A 27,806-nucleotide genomic window follows, 5' to 3' on the forward strand; every position below is an offset into this window, starting at 1 on the left:
ATACAAACTCTAAGTCAGATTTGCCCATACAAGTAGGAGATTTCTAAGATTGAGGATTTATATCAATTGGGAATAGAATTTCGGGATTATAATCATATGCGTCATTTAATTTCTTAAGAGAAAATATAATGACATGAAATGATTTATAGACCATTCATCCAATGATATGTTTTTAAAGCTAATTCGAAATGAATAAGCTAAGAGGAATTAGGATAATTTCGTTTATAAGTAAGAATCCAACGATGCTTCGATTAGCGAAAGACAAAGTAATCTTATTTATGTAATCTTCTTGTTTCATATTGTAAAAATACTAGTCTAAGGTGTCATCAATTGATGAACAGTTAGATGTCGCATATACAATACTTATCTTTCGAGATCTTACACTATTATGTATGTCTAATGGTGAAAATCCATTAGGGATTTATCTCATTAGAAAAACAAACATGTTAGACCAACAATGAAGATTCGAAATTAAACTACAACTTAATAACAGAAAATAACATGGTTCAATATAAATTCATACACAATTCAGAAATTATAAACATATAGCAAGTAGGAATGACTAGTGAAAATACTAAAACATACAATCCTAAATAATTTCCAAGGTTTTCAACAAACTGATACAAAAGGTCCCTAAGAGGCGAGAGTCAAAGCATCATTTATTGAATAGAGTTGTCAGCTCTTCTAAAATAGAAACCATTCTAGCAACATTTTATTCGATCAAAATAAGAATCCAACGTTGCCCGGTAGGCAAGAGTCAAGGTTATTCTCATTTTATGAGCTTCCACCATTGTTTCATGTTTTATGAGTTTATCTCTAAGTAGTCACCGTAGGGGAGAGTCTAAATAGAGACGAAAACTCACAAAACACTTATCAAATGAAATCTTACGGTGTTAAATGCGTTCAACGAATAACCATCCATAGGGGGACGAAGTCTAGCGTCTCGAGGTTATATTGAAAACATTTAACTTTTGTAAGACCAACAATGGAGATCGAATATCTTAATAATAATCAAGCTCATTATTTAAAGTGAGTTGTATTTTCTTTGATTCTCTTTATTTAATTAATTTATTTTAAATATATATTTATTTAAAATTTCCAATTTAGAATGAAAAATTCTAAATATAAATTTTAATTTAATATTTATAAATTTTACTTAGATGGATATGAAAATAACATGAATTATTTCCATCTTAGTAATAATTTCCAATAAATATTTAGAAAAATATTCAATTTAAGTTGTTACAAAATTAATATAAATTAATTTACAACTCAAATTTAATTTTCTATAAATATATATATTGCATTTCGAAAAATTAAAGTATTTAAGAATACAATTTTCGAAAATGCATGTTAAAATAAAAAATAAATCCTGGAAAAATTATTCTAATTTAATGTTGGCCCAAAATTAATTTACAACAAAAAATATAATTTTCCTATTTAATTAAATATATAAGAAAAATTTCAAATATTTAAGTATGATTATGAAAATCAACTTAAATATTAATTTTCTATTTAATTAAATACACTAGAAAAATACTTCAAGCAAAAATATCATCTATCTAGATTTTCCTTTGACTAATTAATTCAATTTCTAATAATATACTTTAATTCAATTTATTTTAAATTAATCAATAATTGAAAAAATCATTGATTTAAGTTGATCCAAGAATTAATTAAAATAAATAATTAATTTACAACTTAATCTATTTTTCAAGATAAAATTTGAAATTCTAGCATTTAAGAAATGCAATTTCGAAAATTGATTAATAAAATAAAGAAAAAATATATTTTGAAAATTCTTTAAATTTAGTTGAAAAAATAAATTTCAACTAAAAATAATTTTCTATTTAATTAAATGTCATGAAAAAGAAATATTTAAGTATGATGATAAAAATCAACTTAGATATTCAATTTTCAAATTAATTAAATGTATTAAATTCAAGAAATAAATAATTAAGTGTAGAGAAGGCTTAATTATTAGTCTCTAGTTTAATACTAGGAAAAATATACTTAAAATAAATTGTACCAAAATTAATTATATAAATAATTAATTTCACAATGTATAATATTTTCTTATTAATATTAGAAATAATAAGTAGTCTAGAAATAACTATCTAGAAAATATCTTATTTGACTAAGTATCTTTTCCACAAAATTTGAAAAAAATATCTAATTTAAGTTGTATTAGAAAAAATCTAGAACTTAAATATTTTTCAAATTCAAATTTAATTAAATATCAAAAATTAAGTTGTAACCACTTAATTTGAAAATATTCCATTTTAAGTTAATATTCGAAAAGATATTAACTTAAAAAATATCTAAAGAATCTTAATAACCATTGCCTAAAATTCCTCAACTTAATTTTGAAATTTGAAATTCAAAAGATATTCAGATTTAAGTTGGTTAGTTGTAGTTAACTAAATATCACTTAAATAAGAATATTTAATGAAAAAATTTAAATTAAGTTCCAGAAAGAATCTAGATGGTTATAATTCTATATTTAATTAAATACAAGAAAATACATATAGTTTAGCTTAGAATAAAGAATTCTTTAAACTATAATTTTTCTTAAATTAATTTCAAAATAAATGAAATTAATTATGTTGCTAATCAATTTTTATTAGGTTAAACTAGTATAATTAACCTAGTACAGTTGTTCAAATCAGGCAAATGGACCTTCACAATTGGGGTAGTTCATGTGAGGGGGTGCTAGATTCAGTATGTCGTACCCACTTCTATGGCTCCCAACTCTCACACAAGGCCCAAAAGAGAGGAATTTAACCTTAATAAGAACAACTGTTATTAATTGAATAAGCCCAATAACTAAATGGGCCTAAATAAATTCTATCAAGAACTATGATAATTTATTTTAGCAACAACAACCTATATGTATCTATAATCAAATTAAACACATAGGCTCACACAGGCACACTTTGGATGGGTCCTATCATGTTGCTAGGTCATACACAGATGAAAGAAGAATGTAAATATACCTGTTACAAATTATTATCTTGACCAAGGGAGCCATCAGATCATTAGATCTGGCAAAATGTAACCATGGCTATTTGCAATCAAGTAATAATAGGTTTTGAAAACTTACAAACAAGCTAAAACACATACTCCTGCAACAAGGTTAGCTGGATAGTTGGATGTAGGATTTATTTAATTTTGAAATTAAATAATTAATTTTGAAATTAATTAATTAAATAAAAAATAAAAAAAAAATCGAAAAATTAAAAAAATTTGAAAAATTCGAAATTTTTTAAAAAATTTAAAATTAAACCTACAATTTTTGAAAAATTAGGTTTCAACAAACCTAAATTTCATTTCAAAAATTTACTAACTACTTTTAAATTTTAAATGTTATTTTATAAATAAAAATTAAATAAAAAATTAGAAAAGATAAATAAATATCTTTTTCAAATTTTAAATGTAATTTAAATAAATAAAATAACAAAATTTAAAAAATTAGCAAAATATCTTATATCATTTAAAAATCACATGATTATAAATATCTTATTTTTAAATTTAAAATAAGATAAGATATAATCAAATTTTAAAATAAGATAGATATTTTAAGCAAGAAGATAGATACTAATTCTATTCAAATTCAAATTACACTAATATCTTGAATTAAATTTAAAAAATATTAAATTAATTCAAAATGATAATTAGAATTGAATTCGGAATAGTAATAGTATAAATACAAAACTATACAAAAAATTGGAAGTTAATTCCATGAAAAAGCATGAAAAATCGAAGAAAAACGAAAAAATTGTGAACTGTACGGACAGATTTGCTTAATTTTTTCCATACTATCCAATAAAAATAATTCCAGAGATAAAATCGCAATTATTTTTCACGAAAATTTTACAAACATCAATCAATCATCAAATAACACTCAATACAACATGATACCATCCAAAGAACATACAAACAATCGTTTTAAAGTCCAAATTTCTTGCAAGTAAATCAATTACCATGGCTCTGATACTAGTTGTTGGAAATTATTTTACCAGGATCTTAGATCTACTCACAAGTATGTTTATTAACATCCTAAATAAGAACTTTCTAAAACGATAAATTAAACACATATAAAGTTTAAGAAACCTTACATTGGGTGCAGCGGAATATAATGACTCCTTCCGTTCAGATATCTAGCCCTTGATTCCTTTCTGTAGCAGAGCATTATCAATATCCGAACCCGGATCTCTTTCTCTGAATCTTTGATGCTGAAACTCCTTTGCTGATGATCTTTCTTCACGATCTTCCTCACTATGATTGAGGTATCACTTGATGTGTGTGGGCACTACTCTAATCACTAAGGATTTCGAAATATTGAAGAAGAAGAGAGGGAGTGGTCAGCCAGAGATAGGGAGAGAGAAGGCTCAGGTTTTTCTCTGAAGGAAAAATAGAAAAATTTAAGTGTAATTTTCCTGAAGCCATCACTATCTATTTATAGCATTCCACTAGGGTTAGGTTTGAATTATTTGGCATTAAAATAATGAAAATATCAGTTTAAATTTCCTACAAAAGTGGCTGGCCCTATACTAGTGGATTTGGGCCTCACTTTTTGCAATTTTGCAGTTTTACCTTTTCTGCATCTGATTTGCTCAAAAACGCCAATTTTCTAATTCAACCATTTAAATGTCAATTCTAACTATTTAATAACTATAAATAATTATTAAATAATATTGTCATTTATCATATTTATTAATTGAACCATACAAAGTATCATAATTAACAAATATGCCCCTATAAACTCTTTCTTTACAATTTCGTCATTACTTAGTGAAAAATTCACAAATAGACATAGTCTAATTTGAGAATTATAATTGATTAATCAAAACCAATTACATGAGTCTTACAAGCAATATTATCTCAACTAGTCGGGGGACCATGGGTCTATATAACCGAGCTTCCAATAAGTAGATCAAGAATTTAGGACTAAAATTCACTAACTTATTAATTCTTCGTTGAATCCACGCATAGAACTTAGAATTGCACTCTCAGTATATAGAATGCTCTATATGTTCCACCATATAGACACATCATTAGTTATCCATTGTTATAATCCTAATGTGATCAATTATCCTCTATATGAATGATCTACACAGTAAAGGGATTAAATTACCGTAACACCCTACTATGTATTTTATCCTTAAAACACTTGACCCCGTATAAGTGATATTTCAGCTTATGTGAAATGAGATCTCCACCATTTATTTTCGTTTGGTCAAGCTCGAAGGAGATCATCCTTTGCTTACTATTCGCCAGATAGAAGCTATAGATTCCATGTTTATGCTAGCGCTCCCACTCAATTGCACTACCGTGTTCCAAAAATGTACGTATCACCCTGACCTAAAAGTAGGCTTAACTAACAAATCAAAGAACACGAATAGCCTTTCAAGATTGAGCCTAATCATAACAGGATTAAGATCATTTGATCTAGGATCAACTAGGCGATATTGACTTGAATAGATTTTACGGTAAGTTTAATTAAATCTAAGTCAAAGTTCAATATCGGTCCCTTCCGATGCATACTCCATGCATCCAACCTGAGATTTACTTTAACCAATGTTCTGGAAAGAACATAGTATTTCTCCAAATACAAGTAAACTCTTGTTGTAGATTATCATATCAGTAAAACCCTGTGTCTGATAAATCTAGGAAACTTTATTCACATAGTCATGTTTACTTTTCAATGTGTTGACAGCACAATAAACAGGATCAAGTATGTGAAAAGGGTTTCAGATGAATCTATACATTATGTACATATAATCATGAAGTAAATCATGTGAACCATGCAACATTAAATGTTATTTCTGATCTATATTAATAAGTAAATCTGATTATATTGAAATGAGTTTTATTTAGGGCATAAAACCCAACAGCATACTCCATGCATCCAACCTGAGTTTTACTTTAATCAATGCTCTGGAAAGATCATAGCATTTCTCCAAATGCAAGTAAACTCTGTTGTAGATTATCATATCAGTAAAACCCTGTGTCTGATAAATCTAGGAAACTTTATTCACATAGTCATGTTTACTTTCCAATATATTGACAACAAAATAAACAGGATCAAGTATGTGAAAAGGGTTTCAGATGAATTCATACATTATGTACATATAATCATGAAATAAATCATGTGAACCATGCAACATTAAATGTTATTTCTGATCTATATTAATAAGTAAATCTGATTATATTGAAATGAGTTTTATTTAGGGCATAAAACCCAACACTTATGTCAATTCTAGCTCTATATATACAATTGATTAAGTCCTTGTTTGAAGATAACTACCAGAACAGATTTGAGAGAGAGGGAGTGAGATTAGATTGAGTGAGAGAGTTCAGGAGCAAGTCTCCTTCTTGAGTGATCAATCTATAATCATTGTTTTTGATTTATCAATAAATATTCATGAGCTATTGTTTCCCAGGGATGTAGGCACAAGTCTTATTGGTTTGGTGTTCGAACCTCGTTAAATAAAGGTGTTCATTAAAGTTTTTAATATTCTTGCCATTTAGTTTCATACGTAGTTCATGTGATTGCTTTATTGTACATTGTTGGTTTTAGATTATATTTTTAATTCTGGTAATTGTTTGATGTTCTTTGTTGTGTGTTCTTGGATGACGTGAATCGAGATCACCACAAATGGTATGAGAGCTTGGTGAAGAAGAAGCTTAACATTCAAAAACTGTTGCAAGATTCAAAGAACTTAACTTGAAAATGTCATCAGCAAGGTTCGAAGTGGATAAGTTCACAGGGACAAATGACTTCAGTTTATGGCGAATCAAGATGAAAGCATTACTTTTTCATAAGGGTATATCTAAAGCAATTGATCCTACTCAACTTGCAAAAATTATAGATGAAAAGATTAAGAGAGATATTGAGTTGAAGGCTCATAGTGCCATCCTTTTGAGTCTTGGGGATAAAGTTTTGAGAGAGGTCTTAGATAAAGCAACGACTTCAAGATTGTGGATCAAACTTGCCTCCATTTACTTAAAGAAATCCTTGGCTTGTAAGCTGTACTTGAAAAAGAAACTTTATGCCATGAAGATGGATGAGAGCAAGGAATTGAGAAGTCACTTGGATGAATTTAACAAAATTGTTCTTGACTTGAATAACATAGGTTTCAAGATAGAAGAAGAAGATCAAGCCATAATCTTGCTAATTTCTCTGCCCAAAATCTATGAACACTTTGTAGAGACGATCTTGTATGAGAAAGACACATTAACCATGTCAGAGGTCAAAGTTATACTCAATTCCAAAGAAAACAGAGGACAAAGGAGAATCTAATGGTTATGGTCTGTACATAGTCAGAGGAAGGACATACAAGAGAGAATTCAAGAACAAACATAGAAGTGATAGCCAGACCAAGACAAAATCCAAGTTTAAGAGTGGAAAGATCTATTACTACTACAACAAGGAAAGACATTTTCAAGATGAATGTAGAGCTCTGAAGCCAAGAATGCCAGAAGCAAAAGTAGAGAAAGAGGTGAATCAAATGTTGCAGAAGATGGATACGAATCTGCAGATGTGTTAGTTGTGACCAACAAGGATCCTGATGAAGAATGGATACTAGACTGTTGGAACTTATTTTACCAGGATCTAGATTTACTAACATGTATGTTAATTATAATTCTATAATCTAACATCCTAAATATGAATTTCTTAAAATAATGAAATAAACACATAAAAGATTAATAAATCCTTACATTGATGGCAACAGAATATAATAACTCTTTCCATTCAGATCTCTAGCCCTTAATTCCTGTCTATAGCAGAGCATTATCAAGATATGATTGTAACCTAAATAGGTATCCATATAATCTTACGATCTCATGACCAGTTGTGGCATCCACTAGCTGGTTGATCCTTGAAAGTGGGAAACAATCCTTTGGACATGCCTTATTGAGGTTAGTGAAATCGATGCAAACTCGCCACTTGTTGTTTGGCTTGGGTACCAATACGACATTGGAAACCCAAATAGGGTAGAATGCCTCGATGATGAAGTTATATGCGCGTTTACTTTTCAACTTCATCTTTCAATGCTTGTGCTGGCTCTTTATTCAGTAGCCTCTGTTTTTATTGTACTTGACGGGAGTTTGAATCTATATTAAGGGCATGAGAAATTACTGATGGATCGATTCCCACCATGTCTTCATGCGACCAAGCAAAAATGTTGAGGTTTTCCATAAAAATTTGATCAAATCGGATTTTATTTCTACTGCTAAACTTTGACCAATTTTGAGTTTTTTGGTTAGCATGGAGGGGTCGATCTCTGCTTCTTCTAATTCTTCCACCGTTCCAAAGCTATTTGCAGGACCCCAAACTGAGGATCTATGTCTATCTCCTCACCTTGGGCAGACCCCCAATGCCCTTGGCTGGGCTCACTGTTTGAGCTCTTAGTGGGCAGGTCTTCCTTATTTTGCTTTGGACAGAGCAATGTTGTAACATTGCGGGGAAAAACTGTGGTGTTCAGATCTACTCGTTTTTTTTTTTTGTTTATGTCTCTCAATCCCTAAGTAATTTTTCTTTTGTTGTATTTGTGTTATTATGTTCTTATTTCTGTGTGTGTTTGATTTTTGGTTCTGTTTGTGTGATTGATCTGTAAGATTGAGTGAGGTTGGAACCATAGGGTTTCTTTTATTGAGAGAGACAAAGGCTCGAGTTTGAGTCTCGAACTTTTTGAGTGTTTACTCAGACCCTACCTAGGGTTTGTTTCTTGTGAGGATTCACTTATTGGGCTGGACTTGGCCTATTGGACATAATGGTTTTAAATTTTTGCATTTCTAAGTTGTGGACACATGACTAAATTTTAGAAGAATACCATAATATTTTTTTGTGTATTAATTTTTGTATCTTGAGTGTTAGGAGCTGCAGATTCTAACAAAAACCTCTTGATATGTTGTTACTCTTAGCTTTGAATTGTGTGGCTAACTTCCAAAGAGCGAAGAACACACAATCTGTAGGTAGTGTCAACAAAAAACTACTACTAGACATGGTACTTATGAACCAAGTTGGTTGAACCCTCGATTAGGCCAACTGAAGCTTATCACTGACATTGCAGTAGATACAATGAAGTGAAAATATGGTTTTGGGGCTATTCTTCACAACTCTGATGGCACGATTGTGGCAGTTTTGTCAAAGCCATTCGATGGATGTTTCAAACCAAAAATTTTAGAGGCTATGTATATCTTTTACAGCCTTCAATGGTTAGTCGAGTTGCAACTTCTAGTACATTTCATTGAAACTAATTTTCTTATGGTAGCAAAAGGATTGCAATCTTCTTTAAATATAATGTCTAATTTTTATTGTATTTTTACTAATATTCGGAAGTGGCTAATTTTTTTAGGAGTACAGATCTCTCATATTTTTAGATTTACAAATATTAGTGTTTATAAATTAGAAAAGTATGCTCTTTTAGAAGATACTCTCCATTTGCTATTTAATGATGTATAATGACTTGCATTGTTTTATATAATAGTCTATTTATTTTTTAAAAAATACTTTCACTTAGAGATATTGCAAACAAACTTAATCGTATAAATAAATGATGTACCAATTTGTATTAAAGAATAACCACTTGAGGCTAGCTCAAGTGGCCATAGGTGGGTGTGTGAGTGTTGGAGGTCTTGGGTTCGAGTCCCAGGTAAAACATGTTGTAATATATAAACGCTTAAATCAAAAAAAAATTAAATGTACTTTTGTCCCAAAAAAAATTTAAGTGTTCCAAATAATAACTCAAATACTTTTATCCAAAATATTACCAAAAATTATTATTTATGTTTCATTTTACTTTAATTTTTTTTTTGTATGGTAATTTTTAAGTAATTAAATATTTAAAAATGAAAAATTATTTTAAATTAACAATAAACTAGAAATATCAAATATTTATGTTCTTTAAATATGTTAGCTATTTAACAAAAATACAGGACCCTATATGTAATTGTTTTAAATTAGAGGTCCAAACTGATAATAAATAAAGAGGAGAGAACCAAGTTTGAACAACGTGTAAATATACCCAACAAAACGACAAAAATATGTTAAAACGACATTGAATTTTCCAGCTTGGAAATTGGGAAACTATATGTCGTTTAGAGCGAGAGTATTATTTCTTTTCTTTTGCTCACACAGGCAGCCCGCCGCTGGATTCTCCTAATCAAAAACCCTCCTAAACTCTCAACTCAACCTCCATTAGCAGTATCAGATAAAAATGGTGAGCAAAAGACAGAAGGAAGCTCGCAAAAAATTCAAGGCCGAGAACCCTGGATTGTTCCCCAAGCCAGAGCCTACTCCCCCTAAAGACCCAGACAAGGTGAAGAAGAAGAAGTTTAAGCGAAAGAAGAAGGTAGAATCGAAAGCCCCCGCCGATGGGTCCAGACCCATCAAAAAGGGGCTCAGAAAACACCCACTAAGGGTACCTGGTATGAAGCCCGGTGAGAGCTGTTTCATCTGTAAAGGGAAAGACCATATTGCCAAGCTTTGCCCTCAAAAAGCTCAGTGGGAAAAGAACAAGGTTTGGGCTTTTATTCAGATTATGTTTTTGAATTTCATGGGATGTTTTGTTTCATGTTTCTGAATCAAGCGATTTCTTTTCTTTTTCGTATTGAAATTTTTGTTTTGTTTAGTTTTTGATGTTGTTTCTGTGGTATTTTCAGATATGCTTGCTCTGCCGAGGCCGGGGGCACAGCCTGAAGAACTGCCCTAACAAGAACGATGAGACCGTGGATATAAAAATGTGTTATAATTGTGGAGAAAGTGGGCATTCACTTGATAAATGCCCCCAACCTCTTCAAGATGGTAATTTATCACATATTTTTCGTCATAGGGAAACTATATAAATTTGAATTGTTTCTTGCAACTATATACTCTATTTGTTTAGTGTCATGTCTTATTGCACCAAGTTTGTTTAGTGATGCACCCATCTTTTGAGCCAATGTGACACAAGCCTTGAATAATATAGATTTAAGCTCTTGAACCTTACATGAATACTGGACGGCTTTATTTCTCAACATGTTATACTTGGTTGGAACTTGGTAGTTGAGTCTTGCATTTTTTCAGTCAGGATTTCACCTTTACTTTCCATAGGTAAACCTATGTTGAGAAAATTTGGTTTCTCCTTTTGGTGAGGCTCGTCCCTTTATTTGGTTGTGTAGCACATGAAAGTGATTTGTTATGTCATTTGATTTTTAGTTTCTCTATTCAATTGTTTACGAGGGACTGCTGGCCTGTATGTTCAAAACATGGGTTGGTTCATTCAGACTGCTTTGAAAGGAGCATTTAGCTGCACTTGAGGAAATTATGATGAGGATTGACTGTTGAATTGGCGTCATTGTGTGTGAGTGTGTTTTCAATATAAGTCATTAATTGTATTGTCTTTTTGTTTATTATGCAGGAGGAACGAAATTTGCCACATGCTTCATTTGTAATGAGACTGGGCACTTGAGTAAAAACTGTCCTAAAAACTCTCATGGGATATATCCCAAGGTAAATGAGTTTAGCATTCTTGGTTTTCATGTTATTGAATGTTCTTAAAATTGTAACTAAAGTTTGCACTATTAGAGCAAAATCTCTATATCAATTGAATTTAACATTCTGACACACCGTTTTCTTTCTCTGAAGGGTGGTTCTTGCAAACTTTGTAATGGGGTTACACATTTGGCAAAAGATTGTCCAACCAAAAACCAACGAACACATGATTCCGCAGTTGCTAGTAAAGCTATCCGTGCCTGTACGTTTCTCTACCTGACAATAATGGCCTATTTATTCTACCTCATTTCTGGCAGTAATTCTTTCGTTTGGGCTGAAATTATGCTTGGCAGTCCTCAAGTTTAAAATGTAGTTTCTCCTTTATGCTTTTCTCCATGCTTTAAGCTTCTAGAATAGAGTGAACATGTGATTCACAAATTATGTTAATTTTCTCTACCGAATGCCATTAGGGGATAATAACATGTTTATTTCGTCACCCGGGATCTTGCTGTAATTGATGCAACATCAAGGGCCATGCGCCTCAGTAGTACTTATGTATTTGGTTTCTCTTTTCTGATCTTGCATGAAGTATTTAGGTTCTCTTTTCATTTAACCTTCTGGGGCATACATACTTGTGCATTTTCATTGCTTATCAAGCTAAGTTTAGTATTCTCTTCTCTTTCTAGCTACGGAGGGAAGACCAAGAGGACAAGTGATCAAATTTACAAGTGGCGATGATCTTGAGGATGATTTCACGGCAGAGGACAAAAATGGTGGTATAAAAGACGAGTCTTCGGAACCAATACCGAGTTCTGCTTCTGATTCCCAAGAAAGTCATATAAAATCAAAGAAGAAACAAGGACCCAAAGTAGTAAATTTTGTTGGATAACCAAATATTGTTACAGCTGATGGTTGTCTTGAGAGTAAATTCATGTAACATTTTTGACTTGATTTTTGTTTGTCATCGTCCTACTTTAGAATTAGTGGACACTACTAGATGCTCATTATAATTTAAAACTCTCCGAATCAAAATTTTGTTTTATATGTTAAATTTTTCATAAATATACACTATATAGTTTTTATACTGATACTATCACACACAGAATGCCCTTGTTAAATCTGGATGCAAAATAGGTATATTCTCATGAATAATATAAAAATTATTTTACACCTAATAATTTAATCATTATCGAGAATAGGCGTTACCAAATGAGTGTTTGGCAGTAAAATAAATGAGAATGGAATAAGGAACACTGGATGGCAATGTGTTAGCATACATATAACACATTTTTTCTGCAATAAATCAGAAAAAAAAAAGGATACATTGTTTATTTCCGGAACTAACGAAATTTCAATATAGGATGATTTTAATCATTAATTAAAATAAAGTGTGTGGTGGAGCAAATAAAATTGGCAGTAGTGGCATGCATAATCTGTATAATTTTAATTAATTAATGTCAATATTAAGAATGTGTTAGTTGTGGACATGATAGAGTAGGAGATTTTGAGAAATTCTCAACCTTTGTTTTCTTCCTCAAAATTCTCTTCACCACCGCAATTCTCTCACCTCTAATGCTTCCCAAAAGTTAAGGATCTGTCATCTGCTATACTCATTCATTTCCCACTTTCTTTCTTCTCTTTCTTCCTCATAATTTTTCAAGAAAAAAAAAAAAACCAAAGCATCTGTTTCCGTCTCTTTCATTTGAGGAAAAATCAAAACATGGTATGTCCTCTTTCTCTGTAATATTTCATCATTCTGTCATTTTCTATTGATGTCTAATAAGAGTAAGATGTGTACGTTAAGGGATTTGCCCTCATTCAATTTCAAAGCAATAAAATGTCTCGTCCTGTTGATCATTGCATCAATGTGATTTGAATAATATTTCTGTTATGTCTTTTATTTTGGTGTAACAAACTATATTTGGATCAGGCGAATGCAGCATCTGGAATGGCTGTGAGCGATGAGTGTAAACTCAAGTTCTTGGAGCTGAAAACAAAAAGGAACTACCGATTCATTGTGTTCAAGATCGAAAATCAAGAAGTTGTGGTAGAGAAACTAGGAAGCCCAGGTGACTCCTATGATGCCTTCACGGATTCTCTCCCTGCCAACGAATGCCGCTATGCTGTCTATGATTTTGATTTTACCACCGACGAAAACTGCCAGAAAAGCAAGATTTTCTTCGTCGCTTGGTAAACTCTATACAAGTTAACGATGTTTTATATTATTTATTAAATTAAAATATGTAAGATTTGATATTAAATTATTAGATCAATAATGTCATAACAATTTGTATTTTGTATTTGTTTGGAATTGAATAAGGTCACCTGACACATCAAGGGTGAGGAGTAAGATGGTGTATGCAAGTTCTAAAGATAGATTCAAGAGGGAATTGGATGGCATTCAAGTTGAATTGCAAGCAACCGATCCTAGTGAGATAAGTCTTGACATCGTAAAAGGCCGAGCTCTTTAAACACTCTCATCAATATGGCTCTTTTTATGGACAATTTATTACATAATTTTATGAGCAGGAAGTTTTTTCATCTTTCTAATAATTAATTTATTCTTTTTCTTTATGCATGGTTGTTTATCAACCCCATGTAGTTTAATGTAATATTATTATGTAAACTGTTCTTTTTTAAGGATGACCAGTCCTTGCTGTTTTATGATATTTTTTCTTTTGCCACTACAAAAAATTGTTATTTTTAGTGATAACTTTTTAATCTTAACATAATTTTTTTGTGATTAAATGTGACTTTTAGTCACTCACAACAAAATGTCACTTATAACTAAAACAAAGTATTTAGTTACAAGTTGTCATTAATTTAGTTTTAGTCACAACAAATTATAATTTTTGTGTCTAATATCTTTAGTTACGGACCTTTTAGTCACAACATAAGAAAAATAATTTATAATTAGTCACAATTTTTTTACTATTTTATTGTGACTAAAAATAAAATTTTTTGTAGTGGACACTAATGACTGAACATGTAGATGTGAGAATTTGTTATTATGGTGTATAAAAGATATTCTTAGGAAATAATATAAAACATGTGAAATGAACTTGTAATCTTAAACTAAAGAGCACTTCAACCGATGTTTATTTCAATCTTCTAAAGTATTGCTATATAAGGCACCACTAGGAGGTGTGTCTTATAAATCACTAATAATATTTCTTAATATTTTACACCCAATACTTGATTGTACAAAAAAAAAAAAGTGTCTTTTAACACTTATAAATCTTTCAGGATATCTCACTAAAACATTACTATTTTTATTTTCCTTCTATGATTTTGTTGCTATAGGTCACCATGTTGTGAGGGTTGTGCGCATGCACTATAATGCAAACACCTCATATTGTATTTGTAATATGTCATTGCCCAAGATTGGTCTTAACATTGGATGAACTTTTGGAAAAAAAAATTATTAGCTCCTTTTATTTGAAAAGAAAAATATGGTGTGCTATCATACCAACGTACACCAAATCACAAGCATGAAAAATTGTGTTTTAGCATAAAACAATTTATTTTTTAATAACTGTAATGTAAAACATGACTATAACGACTTCTAGAAACAAGTTGAAAATTTGTTATTGTAGAACACGGACGTAACAAAACAAAAACATAAATAAATTGTGTAGAAGTTAAAATTTAGCACAAATAAACAAATTCTAGTCATTTATGCAGCTGTTAATGGATCATGTGATCGAATGCCATTAGATAGAATTTCTTAGAGTTGATGTCCAATGCTTTTGTTTCAGCTAAGGAAGAGTAGGTTACTGTCCTTAGGCCTGCAATTGGATCTAAAGATTAGCACAAGAAATGTCATTAGTATGCAACCTATCAATCTTTCTCAATCGAAGACAAAAGGAAGATAAATAGAAGCCCTTCTCTCACAACTAGCTATCTTTAATCTGTTGGAATTTATTTTACCAGGATCTTAGATCTACTCACAAGTATGTTTATTAACATCCTAAATATGAACTTTCTAAAACGATGAAATAAACACATATAAAGTTAAAGAAACCTTACATTGGGTGCAGCGGAATAATATGACTCCTTCCGTTCAGATATCTAGCCCTTGATTCCTTTCTGTAGCAGAGCATTATCAATATCTGAACCTGGATCTCTTTCTCTGAATCTTTGATGCTGAAACTCCTTTGCTGATGATCTTTCTTCACGATCTTCCTCACTATGATTGAGGTATCACTTGCTGTGTGTGGGCACTACTCATACACTAAGGATTTCGAAATTCAAGAGGAAGAGAGAGAGAGTGGGTTCAGCCAAAGATAGGGAGAGAGAAGGCTCAGGTTTTTCTCTGAAGAAAAAATAGAAAATTTTAGTGTAAATTTCCTGAAGCCTTCACTATCTATTTATAGCATTCCACTAGGGTTAGGTTTGAATTATTTGGTATTAAAATAATGAAAATATCAGTTTAAATTTTCTACAAAAGTGGCTGGCCATGCTTAGTGGATTTGGGCCTCACTTTTTGCAATTTTGCAGTTTTACCTTTTCTGCATCTGATTTTCTCAAAAACGCCAATTTTCTAATTCAACCATTTAAATGTCAATTCTAACTATTTAATAACTATAAATAATTATTAAATAATATTGTCATTTATCATATTTATTAATTGAACCATACAAAGTATCATAATTAACAAATATGCCCCTATAAACTCTTTCTTTACAATTTTGCCCTTACTTAGTGAAAAATTCACAAATAGACATAGTCTAATTTGAGAACTATAATTGATTAATCAAATCCAATTATATGAGTCTTACAAGCAATATTATCTCAACTAGTGCGGGGACCATGGGTCTATATAACCGAGCTTCCAATAAGTAGATCAAGAATTTATTACTAAAATTCACTAACTTATTAATTCTTCGTTGAATCCACGCATAGAACTTAGAATTGCACTCTCAGTATATAGAATGCTCTATATGTTCCACCATATAGACACATCATTAGTTATCCATTGTTATAATCCTAATGTGATCAATGATCCTCTATATGAATGATCTACACTGTAAAGGGATTAAATTACCGTTACACCCTACAATGTATTTATTCCTTAAAACACTTGACCCCGTATAAATGATATTTCAGCTTATGTGAAATGAGTACTCCACCATTTATGTTCATTTGGTCAAGCTCAAAGGAGATCATCCTTTGCTTACTATTCGCCAGATAGAAGCTATAGATTCCATGTTTATGCTAGCGCTCCCACTCAATTGCACTACCGTGTTCCCAAAAAGTACGTATCACCCTGACCAAAAGGTAGGCTTAACTAACAATTCAAGGAACACGAATAGCCTTTCAAGATTGAGCCTAATCATAACAGGATTAAGAACATTTGATCTAGGATCAACTAGGCGATATTGACTTGAATAGATATTACGGTAAGTTTAATAAATCTAAGTCAAAGTTCAATATCGGTCCCTTCCGATGCATACTCCATGCATCCAACCTGAGCTTTACTTTAACCAATGCTCTGGAAAGAACATAGCACTTCTCCAAATGCAAGTAAACTCTGTTGTAGATTATCATATCAGTAAAACCCTATGTCTGATAAATTTAGGAAACTTTATTCACATAGTCATGTTTACTTTCCAATGTGTTGACCGCACAATAAACAGGATCAAGTATGTGAAAAGGGTTTCAGATGAATTTATACATTATGTATATATAATCATGAAATAAATCATGTGAACCATGCAACATTAAATGTTATTTCTGATCTATATTAATAAGTAAATCTGATTATATTGAAATGAGTTTTATTTAGGGCATAAAACCCAACATAATCGTATACCGGTTAATGATACGATAGGATAAGTTTTTCTTTTGTTATTTTTTCATCAATGCTGGCTCAGTAGAGGCTCATCCATGCCCAATCCCAATGGACAAATATTCGATCCTCTCTTAGCTCTATAACCCACCTATCTTCCCCAGTCCTTGAGAGCCCCCCTCTCAGGCGTAGCCCTCCTACGGTTCACCACTCCTTAGGGCTATGTTATCAACTTTTTGTTAAACAGGTAGTTTTTACAACATACCCAACCCAAAGGTCCTCTTGAATAACATAAACACACTAGAGCCTACTTGTCGGAACTTTGTTGTTGATTTCTTTGACCTCATACATGATCATGATGGGTTGAGTTGTGGACGTATCAATATTCCTTCAAATACTACTAGTTCACGGGATCACGCTCAAAGAATGAAATCAATTAGTAAAGTCACAAAAATTATAAATACAATTGACTTAAACAAGTTTAGACTTCCTCTAAAGCTTAGCCGCAGTCATTTATAATTCAATTTGCCATTCCGATCTCTGAAACACACCAAGTAGTGAAGTCCCTTTAGCTATTGATGCATGCTCACCTCCCCCGAAGTGAGTCTTAGAAAAGTATTCTCTTGAAGACCCACACTTGTTCAAAAGTTTCTCTTAAACCTATTCTATGAACAACATGAGATCAATGGCAAAGATACAAAAATCTAGCAAAAGACTTAATTTTTATAAAAGAAACACTCTTCTCACCAACTAAGATATGAAAATTTAAAATAATAAGAGATAACATTTGGTTGCTCTCTAAGTATTATTCATAGATCATAGTAATAACCATAGAGATAACTACAAACATGTTTACACAGCTACCGCAAACTTCCCTTATATAAAAATCAACCAGCGTTAAAATCTGCCAGATCTGTTGTGATAGGTTTACACAATATGAACCTTTGTTTAAACACCAAAAAATAAAAATTTGGATCTCAAATTTTAAATCCAAATCTCAAACAATAAAAACATATCTCAAATTATACAAATAAAAATACATGAAAAGTATGAGTGAGATCTCCCAAAATCTGAAAAAATAAAAAACAAAAACAAGCTTAATCTAAGAATAAATCTGATAAAAATAAATCTAAAAAAATAAAAACAAACAAGCTAATATAAGATAAAAGGCATGTGAACTTTAGTACATTAAAATCACTTTGAATTTTACAAAGAAAATAAAAGCAATATTGTACAACAAAATTGGGAATAAAATAGACCATTGTGTACTAATTAATTTATAGCTAAAATAGAAAAAAATAATATTAGACATGAATAAATGAGACCATACAATACATATCAAATCATTATCAAAACACTAAATGTAACTTATTTCTAACCAAATAAAAAACTTACTCTATGATCCATTTTCCTCTTTCACTTCCTTACCCAATATTTCACTCGCACATTTACATTTTACACCTACTTTATCAATTTTTGTCATTTGAAAATCTCCTAAGCAATTATTATTTGTTTTTTTTTTTTTAAAGAAAATGACAATTCAAACTAAAAAAATCACAATAACAAACACATATACATATCATTATCCTATAATCAATGAAAACTTAACATACCAACAACAACTTCTCTTTTTAACCCCATAACTTTTTTTTGGACAAAAAACAAGTCATAAAAAATATATGTATATATAGATACACATATATATACATCATTATTTATACATATTATCAAAACATATAAAAAGATGAGATCTATATATATATATATTTTATATATATATATAAATACATAAATACATACCAAGGATTTGAGAGAGGGTGTCAACATGAGAAGGCAAAGGAATAGTATTTTTGGTCCTTTTAAAACTCTGAAACAAGAAACAAATAATTCCTCAAGAGTAGTCAAATATCAAATTCAAGAGATAAGTCTTTGTAGGAATTTTCTTGGTGAAATTCCAAGAATGCCCTACACCAACTCAAGCATAAAGTCAAAACGACAGGGACAAAATTGTCCCAAAAAATTCAACTTAAAATCTCAACCAACGACAAAGAAACCTCAGTCGTTTCTTCCCTGCACGACACTGGAGCTTGTCGTTCTCACCTTCATGACAAATCGTTTAAACCAAACGATTTGTCGTTCTGCATTGAACAAAACTAAGTTCAATCAGAGCTAACCCTAGCTCATTTGCACCTTCGAACATTCGAGAGTTTCTCAAACTCTCTCTCTTTCTCCCTGCCTTCTCTCTGGTTCTCAAACCCTAGAACCAGAGATTCTTCTCGATCTCTTGATCGATCTTACCCAGAAATTACCTCAGAAACACCATAAACACACACACACAAAGAATAGACAAAACACATTAGGTTAGAGTAAGAAATCAAACACCAGAAGTTATAGAGGTTCGCCCTAAATTAGGGGTACGTCCTCTGATGAGCTCGCCTTGAAGATCGACCTCAGATCTTGCACTATATCGAAGAAATATTACATCAGGTGAGAAATCCAAGTCACAGATCGACTGGTATTTCTGATATGTTCTCTCTTTTGTTTTCTTGTGTTTATCTCTCTATATTTTTTCTGTTCTCACTCACTGACTCTCTTTTCTTTCTTTGCATGAACCTGGAACAACACACTTGGAGCTGAGTATTTCCAGATCTGGAAACTAGGGCTCGAGTTTTCTGGTATCTCTCAACTGAGAGATAGGTAAGTCTTTGGATCTGCTTTTATAGATGTAGTTTAGGGGTTGATCAAGATCAGGGAGTTAGTTACAATTTCGGTTGTAACTAACTACCAGATCTTGATCCACTAGAGGCGAAGCCACATAGGATCTGGTCTGGTTTTTATTTGTATTTCTTCTCTTTTCTGTAAGTTGTAATAATAAGTGGTCCAGGTGAGGTCTAATACAACAATTTCCACCTTAGATCTCTCCTGGAGTACTTATTATTATAGTGCTTTGTTCTTCAAGGGTCTTAGCTCATAGTGGTAATGGTCATCCACCATTACCAACCCCTAACAAGTCCAAGCAGTGCTTGAACTTAGTTAAGGGTAGCACCTTAGTACCGATATCAGAAGGATTCTCTTCAGTGGGAACTTTCTCTATCTGTACAACCTTCTGTGTCACTTTATCTCGTATAAAGTGGTACTTAATTTCCACATGTTTGGTTCTGTCGTGAAAGATAGGATTCTTACACAAGTGGATACAACTCTGGCTATCTGAGTAGATTGTAGGTTCTTCATCTAGTAATTTCAGTTCTTCTAGTAGTCCTTTAAGCCAAATAGCCTCTTTAATAGCCTCTGTAACAGCTACATACTCAGATTCTGTTGTAGATAATGCTACAACAGGCTGCAGTTGTACTTTCCATCTGATACAGTTTCCCCATAGTGTAAAGAAATAGGCAGAGGTAGATTTTCTACTGTCTCTGTCTCCTGCATAGTCTGCATCACTGTACCCAGTGATCATTCTACTATTGTCCCTTCTCTTGTAGTTTAATACCACTTCTGTAGATCCCAATAGGTATCTTAACAACCACTTCATAGCCTCCCAGTGTTGTTTACCTGGGTTTGCCATGTACTTACTTAGTACACTAATGGCATAGGCTAAATCTGGTCTAGTACTGACCATTAGGTACATCACTGATCCCACTGCACTTGAATAGGGCACTTCAATCATAGCTTCCTTCTCAGATGTAGTTTTAGGGCATTGATCTTTACTTAGATAGTACTGATTAGTCATAGGTTGCTTAGTGTGCTTTGCATTAGTCATAGAAATTTTCTATGACTTTCTTTATGTAGTTCTTCCGATGTAGCCTTAGTGTTCCATGTTCCCTGTCCCTAGAGATATTAATGCCTAGGATCTTAGCAGCCTTGCCTAAGTCCTTCATCTCAAATTCTTCCCTTAGCCATCCTTTCATTAGGTCAATTCTGGTCCTTTCCTTGCTCACAATGAGCATGTCATCTACATACAGAAGTAAGTAGATGACTTCATCAATTTTAGTGCCTTTGTAGTATAGGCAGGTATCATAGTAGCTTCTAGAGAACCCTTTCTTTATCATAAACTCATCAAACCTTTTGTTCGATTGCCTTGGTGACTGTTTAAGTCCATACAGGGACTTAATCAGTTTGCAAACCAAGTCTTCCTTGCCTTTTTCCTCATATCCCTTAGGTTGTTGCATGTAGATCTCTTCCTCAAGTTCCCCATGTAGAAATGCAGTAGTTACATCCATTTGATCAACTTCTAGGTCAAATTGAGTAGCTATGGTAAGTATAATTCTGATGGTTTTATACTTAGCCACAGGTGAGAATATCTCATTAAAATCAATCCCTTCTTTCTGTGTAAACCCTTTAGCCACTAGTCTTGCTTTAAACTTCTTAGGATCTGCCTCTGTAAGTCCTTCCTTGTGTTTGAAAAGCCATTTGCATGAAACAATGCTCTTTCCCTTAGGTTTCTTCACTAGTATCCAGGTTCCGTTCTTTCTCAGAGATTCCATCTCTGTGTCCATTGCCTTGGACCATTTCTTGGCATCTTTATCAGTCATAGCTTCCTCATAGGTCTTAGGTTTTGTCATTTCCACTCCCATAGCACAAAAGAAAGCATAGGCTAGCACTTCTTCCCAAGCAGTAAAACTAAATCTCTGTGTAGGTCTAGGAACCCTTCTAGTTCTGTCTCTGGTTAGTTGGTAATCTTGTATTGCCTCAGTTTCTTGTCCATCTTCAGGAATAGGTTCCACCTGAATGTTGTCATCCTGTGCTTGGTCATTTCCTTCCAAGTTTTCATCTCCCTGAGTGTTTTCCACCTGTTCTGGTTCCACCTGAACAGTATTAGGTTGAGTGTTCCTTGTTTGTGTTGGAAATTATTTTACCAGGATCTTAGATCTACTCACAAGTATGTTTATTAACATCCTAAATATGAACTTTCTAAAACGATAAATTAAACACATATAAAGTTAAGAAAACCTTACATTGATGCAGCGGAATTAATGTCTCCTTCCACTCAGATCTCTAACCCTTGATTCCTTTTTGTAGCAGAGTATAATCAAGATCTGAGCCCGAATGTCCTTCTTCTTCAAGTTTTGATCCTTCACAGTCTTCCAATCTATGATTGAGTTACTGCTTGCTGTGTGTGGGCACTCACTCTTTCACTAGGGTCACGAAAAAGATGAAGGGAAAAGAGAGAGAGGTATTTCGGCCAAGGAATAGAAAGTGGGGAAGGCTCAGTTTTCTGAAGAGAGAAATTTCTGTCAGAAAGCTAATGAAAGCATTGTGTGAGACTGAGCCATCACTTTCTATTTATAGGCAACTACTAGGTTTAGGTTTAGAATTATTTGGCATTAAAATAATGAAAAAATTAATTTGAAAAACTCATCTAAGTGGCCGGCCATATGGTGTTTAATGGGCCTCACTTGATTTTGCAGTTTTATCAAATTTTATCTCTATTTTCTCAAAAACGCCAATTTTCCAATTCTAACATTTTAAATGCCAAAACTAATTATTTAATAACTAAAATAGATTATTAAATAATATTGTCATTTAATTTAATTATTAATTAGACATATAAAATCCATTAATAAATAAATAAACCTAGAAAACTCTTTTATTTACAATTTCACCCCTAAATAGTGAAAATTCATAAAATTAGACATAGTCTAACTTTAGAATTATAATTGATCAATCACGAATCAATTAATGAGTCTTACAAGCAGAATGTTCTCAACTAGAATGGGGACCATGGATCTATATGCTGAGCTTCCAATAAGTGAACCAAATTTACCAAGTAAATTCCTACTTATTAATTCTTCGTTGAATCCACTCTTAGAACTTAGAATTGCACTCTCAGACTTATATAGAGCATATTGTATGTTCCACGATATCAATATACTATCTCATTTAACCATTGTTATAATCTTATTGTGATTTAAAGATCCTCTATATAGATGATCTACATCGAGATGGGATTTCTTTACCGTTCTCACCCCTCAATGTATTTTGCCCCTTAAAACACTTAGCTACCTCTAAATGGTGTTTAGTGATCTAATAATTAGTCAGTTAAACAAGAGCTCATCCATTTACTTCTATTTGCTAAGCTCGAAGGGAATCATCACTTGACTTCTATACACCAGTAGAAGCTATAGATTCCATATTTATGTTCAGCACTCCCACTCAATCATACTATCATGTTCCCAAAATATACGTATCACCCTGACCCAAAAGTAGGCTTAACTAATAAATCAAAGAACATGAATAGCACTCCTGAGTTGAGCCCAAGCATATCAGGATTTAGATTCTTTTAATCTTAAGATCAACTACTGATATTGACTTGGAAAGATATGTATAACGGTAAGTTTGTAATATCTTAACTTAGTTGCAATATCGGTCCAGTCCAATGTATACTTCATACATTCGAAACTAGTATACTATACTAATGTCCTGGAAAGAACATAACACTTACTCCAAGTGTAAGTACACATCATCGCTGATTATCACATTAGTGTAAATCCAATAACACTGATGAAACAGGGACCAAAACTTTTGATTCATATGATCACAATCACATTCCACTGTGTTGACGATACTGTAATTGTGAATAAACATATGATCTGGATTTAACCGATTTTGTGTGTATGAATGTAATAAACATATTAAACATGTTAAACATATTAAACCATTAGCATGTAAAATTCATGCAAACATCAATCACTTCAAATTTCTTATATTGATAACTAATCAGATTGTAAAGAGTTTTATTTAGGGCATAAAACCCAACAAACTCCCACTTGCACTAATATAAAACAAACTGTGCAAATAGGTCAATCTGATATCTTGATCTTCAGATCAAGCGTAGTATATTTGAATCCACCCAAACTTCTGGAAACTAGTTCATAAATACTCTTATGAAACATCCTTTACTATATGCTTTACTCATCAAGGGATACTGAAATCTTTACTGTTTTAAAAGTACATCTGAATTAACAGAGGACATATCTCTCATATTTTAAAATATGTAATTGAGATAATACAGTGTAGACTTTTCTTCAGTGATATAACTTTCTGGTATTTTCGAATAGACCAAGTTATAATTCTTCTCTGGTAGAGCTTGAATTATTATACAATAATTCCTCCACCCCCAAAGTAAGCACCATCTTATAGAATTTCGAAATTAGATGGTGAGATACAAAGACAACTGATACACAGTTCCTTAATATCTGACATATAGATCACTTTCATAAATCCTTCTTGAATATCTTCTAATGTTCCCTATTTGATTACATCTCAGATAGCTCCCACTCAATAGCAGATGTCTGGTTAAATAGTACTTTTAACCTCTAATTGTTTGGAGAGTTACCTAGTTGTGACTTTTGTATTAGTCTGAAACTTTAAGTCAAGACTAAGTCATCAACATAGCAGACTAGTATTTGAAGTGAAAAATACATGCCAGAGATTAAAGTAATCAAAATTAAGATACCATCAAATTTTATGAGGATTAAGAATTCTTGGTTCAAGTCATTCGAATGGACTGAACTAGAGTTCTTTATCTTATTCTCATAATTCTGATAAGCTATACCTATCCATGTGAATGGTTAGATTTGCTTTTCAGTATTGTTCTTAAGTACCTATCACAATTATCAACCTAATGAAGATGGGTATAGAACTTTAAAATTCTCCCACTCAATTAAGGTAGTGTGAAACTTTAACAAAGAACTTTCAAAGGTATCAAACTTTTACTTACAACAGTGAAATCGAAATGGAACATACAATCAAGATCAAGAATTTATATTGACAATAGCTGACTCATTATATTACTTCTATGTTTAAACAAGATATGTGTTTCATAGGGAATTGTGGAATGGACTCCACCCCTAAGAATATACATATAGGGTACTATGGATAACCTCCACCCCTAAGTATATAGAGATTATGATCCACCACTAAAGGTTGTCAAGATCATGATTCTCTTAGTGTGATAGAGTTTATGTGGAGTTGAATACTATCCAGAGTTCATTAGATATAAAAGATCGTTGAACTGCATAGTTTTCTTAACTTTTCTCCACCCCTATCAAATCATAAGATCCTTTTATTAAACAAATTCTTAATAATTGTATGAGAATTAACAATTATTGATAAACATAGAAATAATTTCTAGTGTTTATATAATATAGCTCTATGAAGAGTTGTAAATATTATAGAATTTGCATCAATAATAAAAACACTTACACATTCAAACATACAAATATAATGTGGTAATAATTGATGAAGATAAAATAAATGAAGCTCAATCTCATAATTTGCAATAGGGAATTTCGAAAAAAAAAAATAAAACTTTATTAATATTAAAAAAAAATGTATTGCAACAATATGAGAGAAACAGGGATAAATATCCCTAACTAAAATTTGAAATCCAAATTGTCTTTAAACTAAAACAATTAATTCAAAAAAAAATTGAAGAGCTTCATCTTCATCTGGACGATTTCACCCTTGGTCCAGCTTGCTGATCCAACTCAATTGAGTTCAAGTAGCTTGGCCTATAAGAAGAAGAAAACAAATAAACAAAGTTAGTCCAGAATCATAAATCCAATTGGATAATAATTCACTAAAACTCTTAAAGTTTATAAATGGAAATACCTTGTTTCTTTGCAAGAAGTTTAGGACACTGGGGTTTACAATGACCTTTTTCATTGCAGTGGAAACACTTTCCTTTAAGTGTAGCATCACCAGAAGGAGCAGCCTTTTTCATGGCTTTTGCTCGCTTCTTGGTGTTCTTCCACTTCTTCTTCGATTTGGGCTTTGAAGCAGAGGCAACATTTGCTTCAGGTTTCATCGTCCCATTACCATTACCAGGATTGTGAGGTTTACTCCCTTTCTTCTTGGGTCCTCCAATCAAATTTTCATAAGTTTGAAGGTCATTGACTAATTCATGAAAGTCAATTTCCTTCTTATTCATGACATAATTTGATGTGTATGGTAGAAATGCTGGAGTCAGGCTATTCAAGATAAGACTAACTTGAGTAGCACTGTCCATTTCAGCACCATGATCCTGGGCTTCTTGGAAATAACTGGACATGAGGAGAACATGATCACGCACGTTTTGATGAGGTTCCATCCATGCATTGATGTACTTCTTAGTCGCGTCAAAGCGTGACTGAAGTGATGCCTTACCGAATAGCTCATTTAACTTCGTCATAACTTCAGCAGCCTTCTCAGTTTTAGAAAACCGAGTTTTGAGGGTGTCAACCATGCTAGAAAGCATAAAGTATAGAGCTTTGTCATTTGCTTTCTGCCAACGCTCATACTTTTCTTTCACAGCTTTGGATGCATTATCCCCAGGCACTTCAGGTGACGGCTCAGTTAAAACAAACAAGACACTTTCTCCTATGAGAGCAATATTAATGTTCTCATTCCATTTATTAAAGTTAGATCCATTCGGCTTATTTTCGATCAACGGTGATAACATGGGATTCATTTTGACAAAACAGGATACTACAAAATAATAGAAATCAACAAATAGAAATTAATAATGGTTTAACACAAAATCAATTCAGAAATTATAAGCACATAGCAAGTAGGAATGATATGAGAAAATACTTAAAAAATTCAATCCTAAATAATTTCCAAGGTTTTCAACAAACTGATATCAGTGTCCCGTTTAGGCGAGAGTCAAAGCTACCATCCATTGAATAGAGTTGTCAGCTCATCTAAAATGTTAAACATTCTAGCAACCTTTTATTCGATCAAGATCAGAATCCAGCGTTGTCCCGTTTAGGCGAGAGTCAAGGCTATTCTATCTCATGAGCTTCTACCATTGTTTCGCAATTCGCAAGTCAAATATGGTCGCCACCATTAGGGTGATCTATACCATATAAAACACTTACAAACCACTTATCATGCGAGATTAAACGGTGCGAAATTGCTAATGAACGTTCCTTCATTAGGGAGGATTACTCACTAAAACAAACGCGGTGTAAAACCCACAATGGAGATCGAATATCTTAATAATAATAAAGCTCATTATTTAAAATGTATTTTCTTTATTATTCTAATAAATAAATCTCATTAAATTCTAAATTAAGAATTAAAATTCAAAAATAAGAATTTAATATAATATTTATAAAATTATACTTAGATGGTGATTGAAATAAAATTAATTATTTCCATCTTAGTAGTAATCTTAAATATAAATATTAAGGAAATTAATTTAAGTTGAATTAAATAAATAATTAGCAACTTAAAAATTTCCTTTGAGAATATATTTATTGAGTTCGAAAATTTAAAGTATATAAAAATACAATTTTTGAAAATAATAAAAATAGAAAAGAAATACTTCAAGCAAAAATATCACCTATCTAGATATTCTTTTGACTAGTTAATTCAATTTCTAATAATATATATATTTTAAATTTATTTATTTAAATTAATCAATTAAATGAAAAAATCATTGATTGTAGTTGGTCCAAGAATTAATTAAAATAAATAATTAATTTACAACTCAATCTATTTTTCAAAATAAAAAATTCGAAAATATTGCATAATTAAAATGCAATTTTCGAA

General features: G+C 31.8%; 2 protein-coding genes across 2 annotated transcripts; one reads left to right on the forward strand and one right to left on the reverse strand.

The window, feature by feature from the left end:
• The first annotated feature begins 10,140 nt into the window (after positions 1-10,140).
• LOC115717561 (uncharacterized) lies at positions 10,141-14,176 on the forward strand. The gene is made up of 8 exons (XM_061116216.1): positions 10,141-10,529; positions 10,672-10,813; positions 11,409-11,500; positions 11,636-11,744; positions 12,169-12,368; positions 13,056-13,205; positions 13,413-13,672; positions 13,803-14,176. Exons 1-8 carry the CDS (start codon positions 10,227-10,229, stop codon positions 13,951-13,953), a joined length of 1,407 nt encoding a protein of 468 aa, XP_060972199.1. The 5' UTR covers positions 10,141-10,226; the 3' UTR covers positions 13,954-14,176.
• A 6,080-nt stretch (positions 14,177-20,256) lies between these two features.
• On the reverse strand, positions 20,257-21,000 carry LOC133038158 (secreted RxLR effector protein 161-like). The gene has a single exon (XM_061116217.1). The coding sequence runs from the start codon at positions 20,998-21,000 to the stop codon at positions 20,257-20,259; it is 744 nt and encodes a 247-aa protein (XP_060972200.1).
• Between the last annotated feature and the right edge of the window lie 6,806 nt (positions 21,001-27,806).

Source organism: Cannabis sativa, chromosome 5, assembly GCF_029168945.1.
Source record: "Cannabis sativa cultivar Pink pepper isolate KNU-18-1 chromosome 5, ASM2916894v1, whole genome shotgun sequence".
In the NCBI taxonomy this organism is placed as follows: Eukaryota; Viridiplantae; Streptophyta; class Magnoliopsida; order Rosales; family Cannabaceae; genus Cannabis; species Cannabis sativa.

What these genes read in the sequence shown, in the direction of transcription:
- LOC115717561 (XM_061116216.1), top strand. Translation starts at nt 10,227, where the DNA reads ATGGTGAGCAAAAGACAGAAGGAAGCTCGCAAAAAATTCAAGGCCGAG. An exon ending in AAGTAGTAAATTTTGTTGGA is followed by an intron (nt 12,369 to 13,055) that starts TAACCAAATATT and finishes TCTCACCTCTAA; the next exon opens with TGCTTCCCAAAAGTTAAGGA. An exon ending in AAGATTTTCTTCGTCGCTTG is followed by an intron (nt 13,673 to 13,802) that starts GTAAACTCTATA and finishes GAATTGAATAAG; the next exon opens with GTCACCTGACACATCAAGGG.
- LOC133038158 (XM_061116217.1), bottom strand. Translation starts at nt 21,000, where the DNA reads ATGACTAATCAGTACTATCTAAGTAAAGATCAATGCCCTAAAACTACA.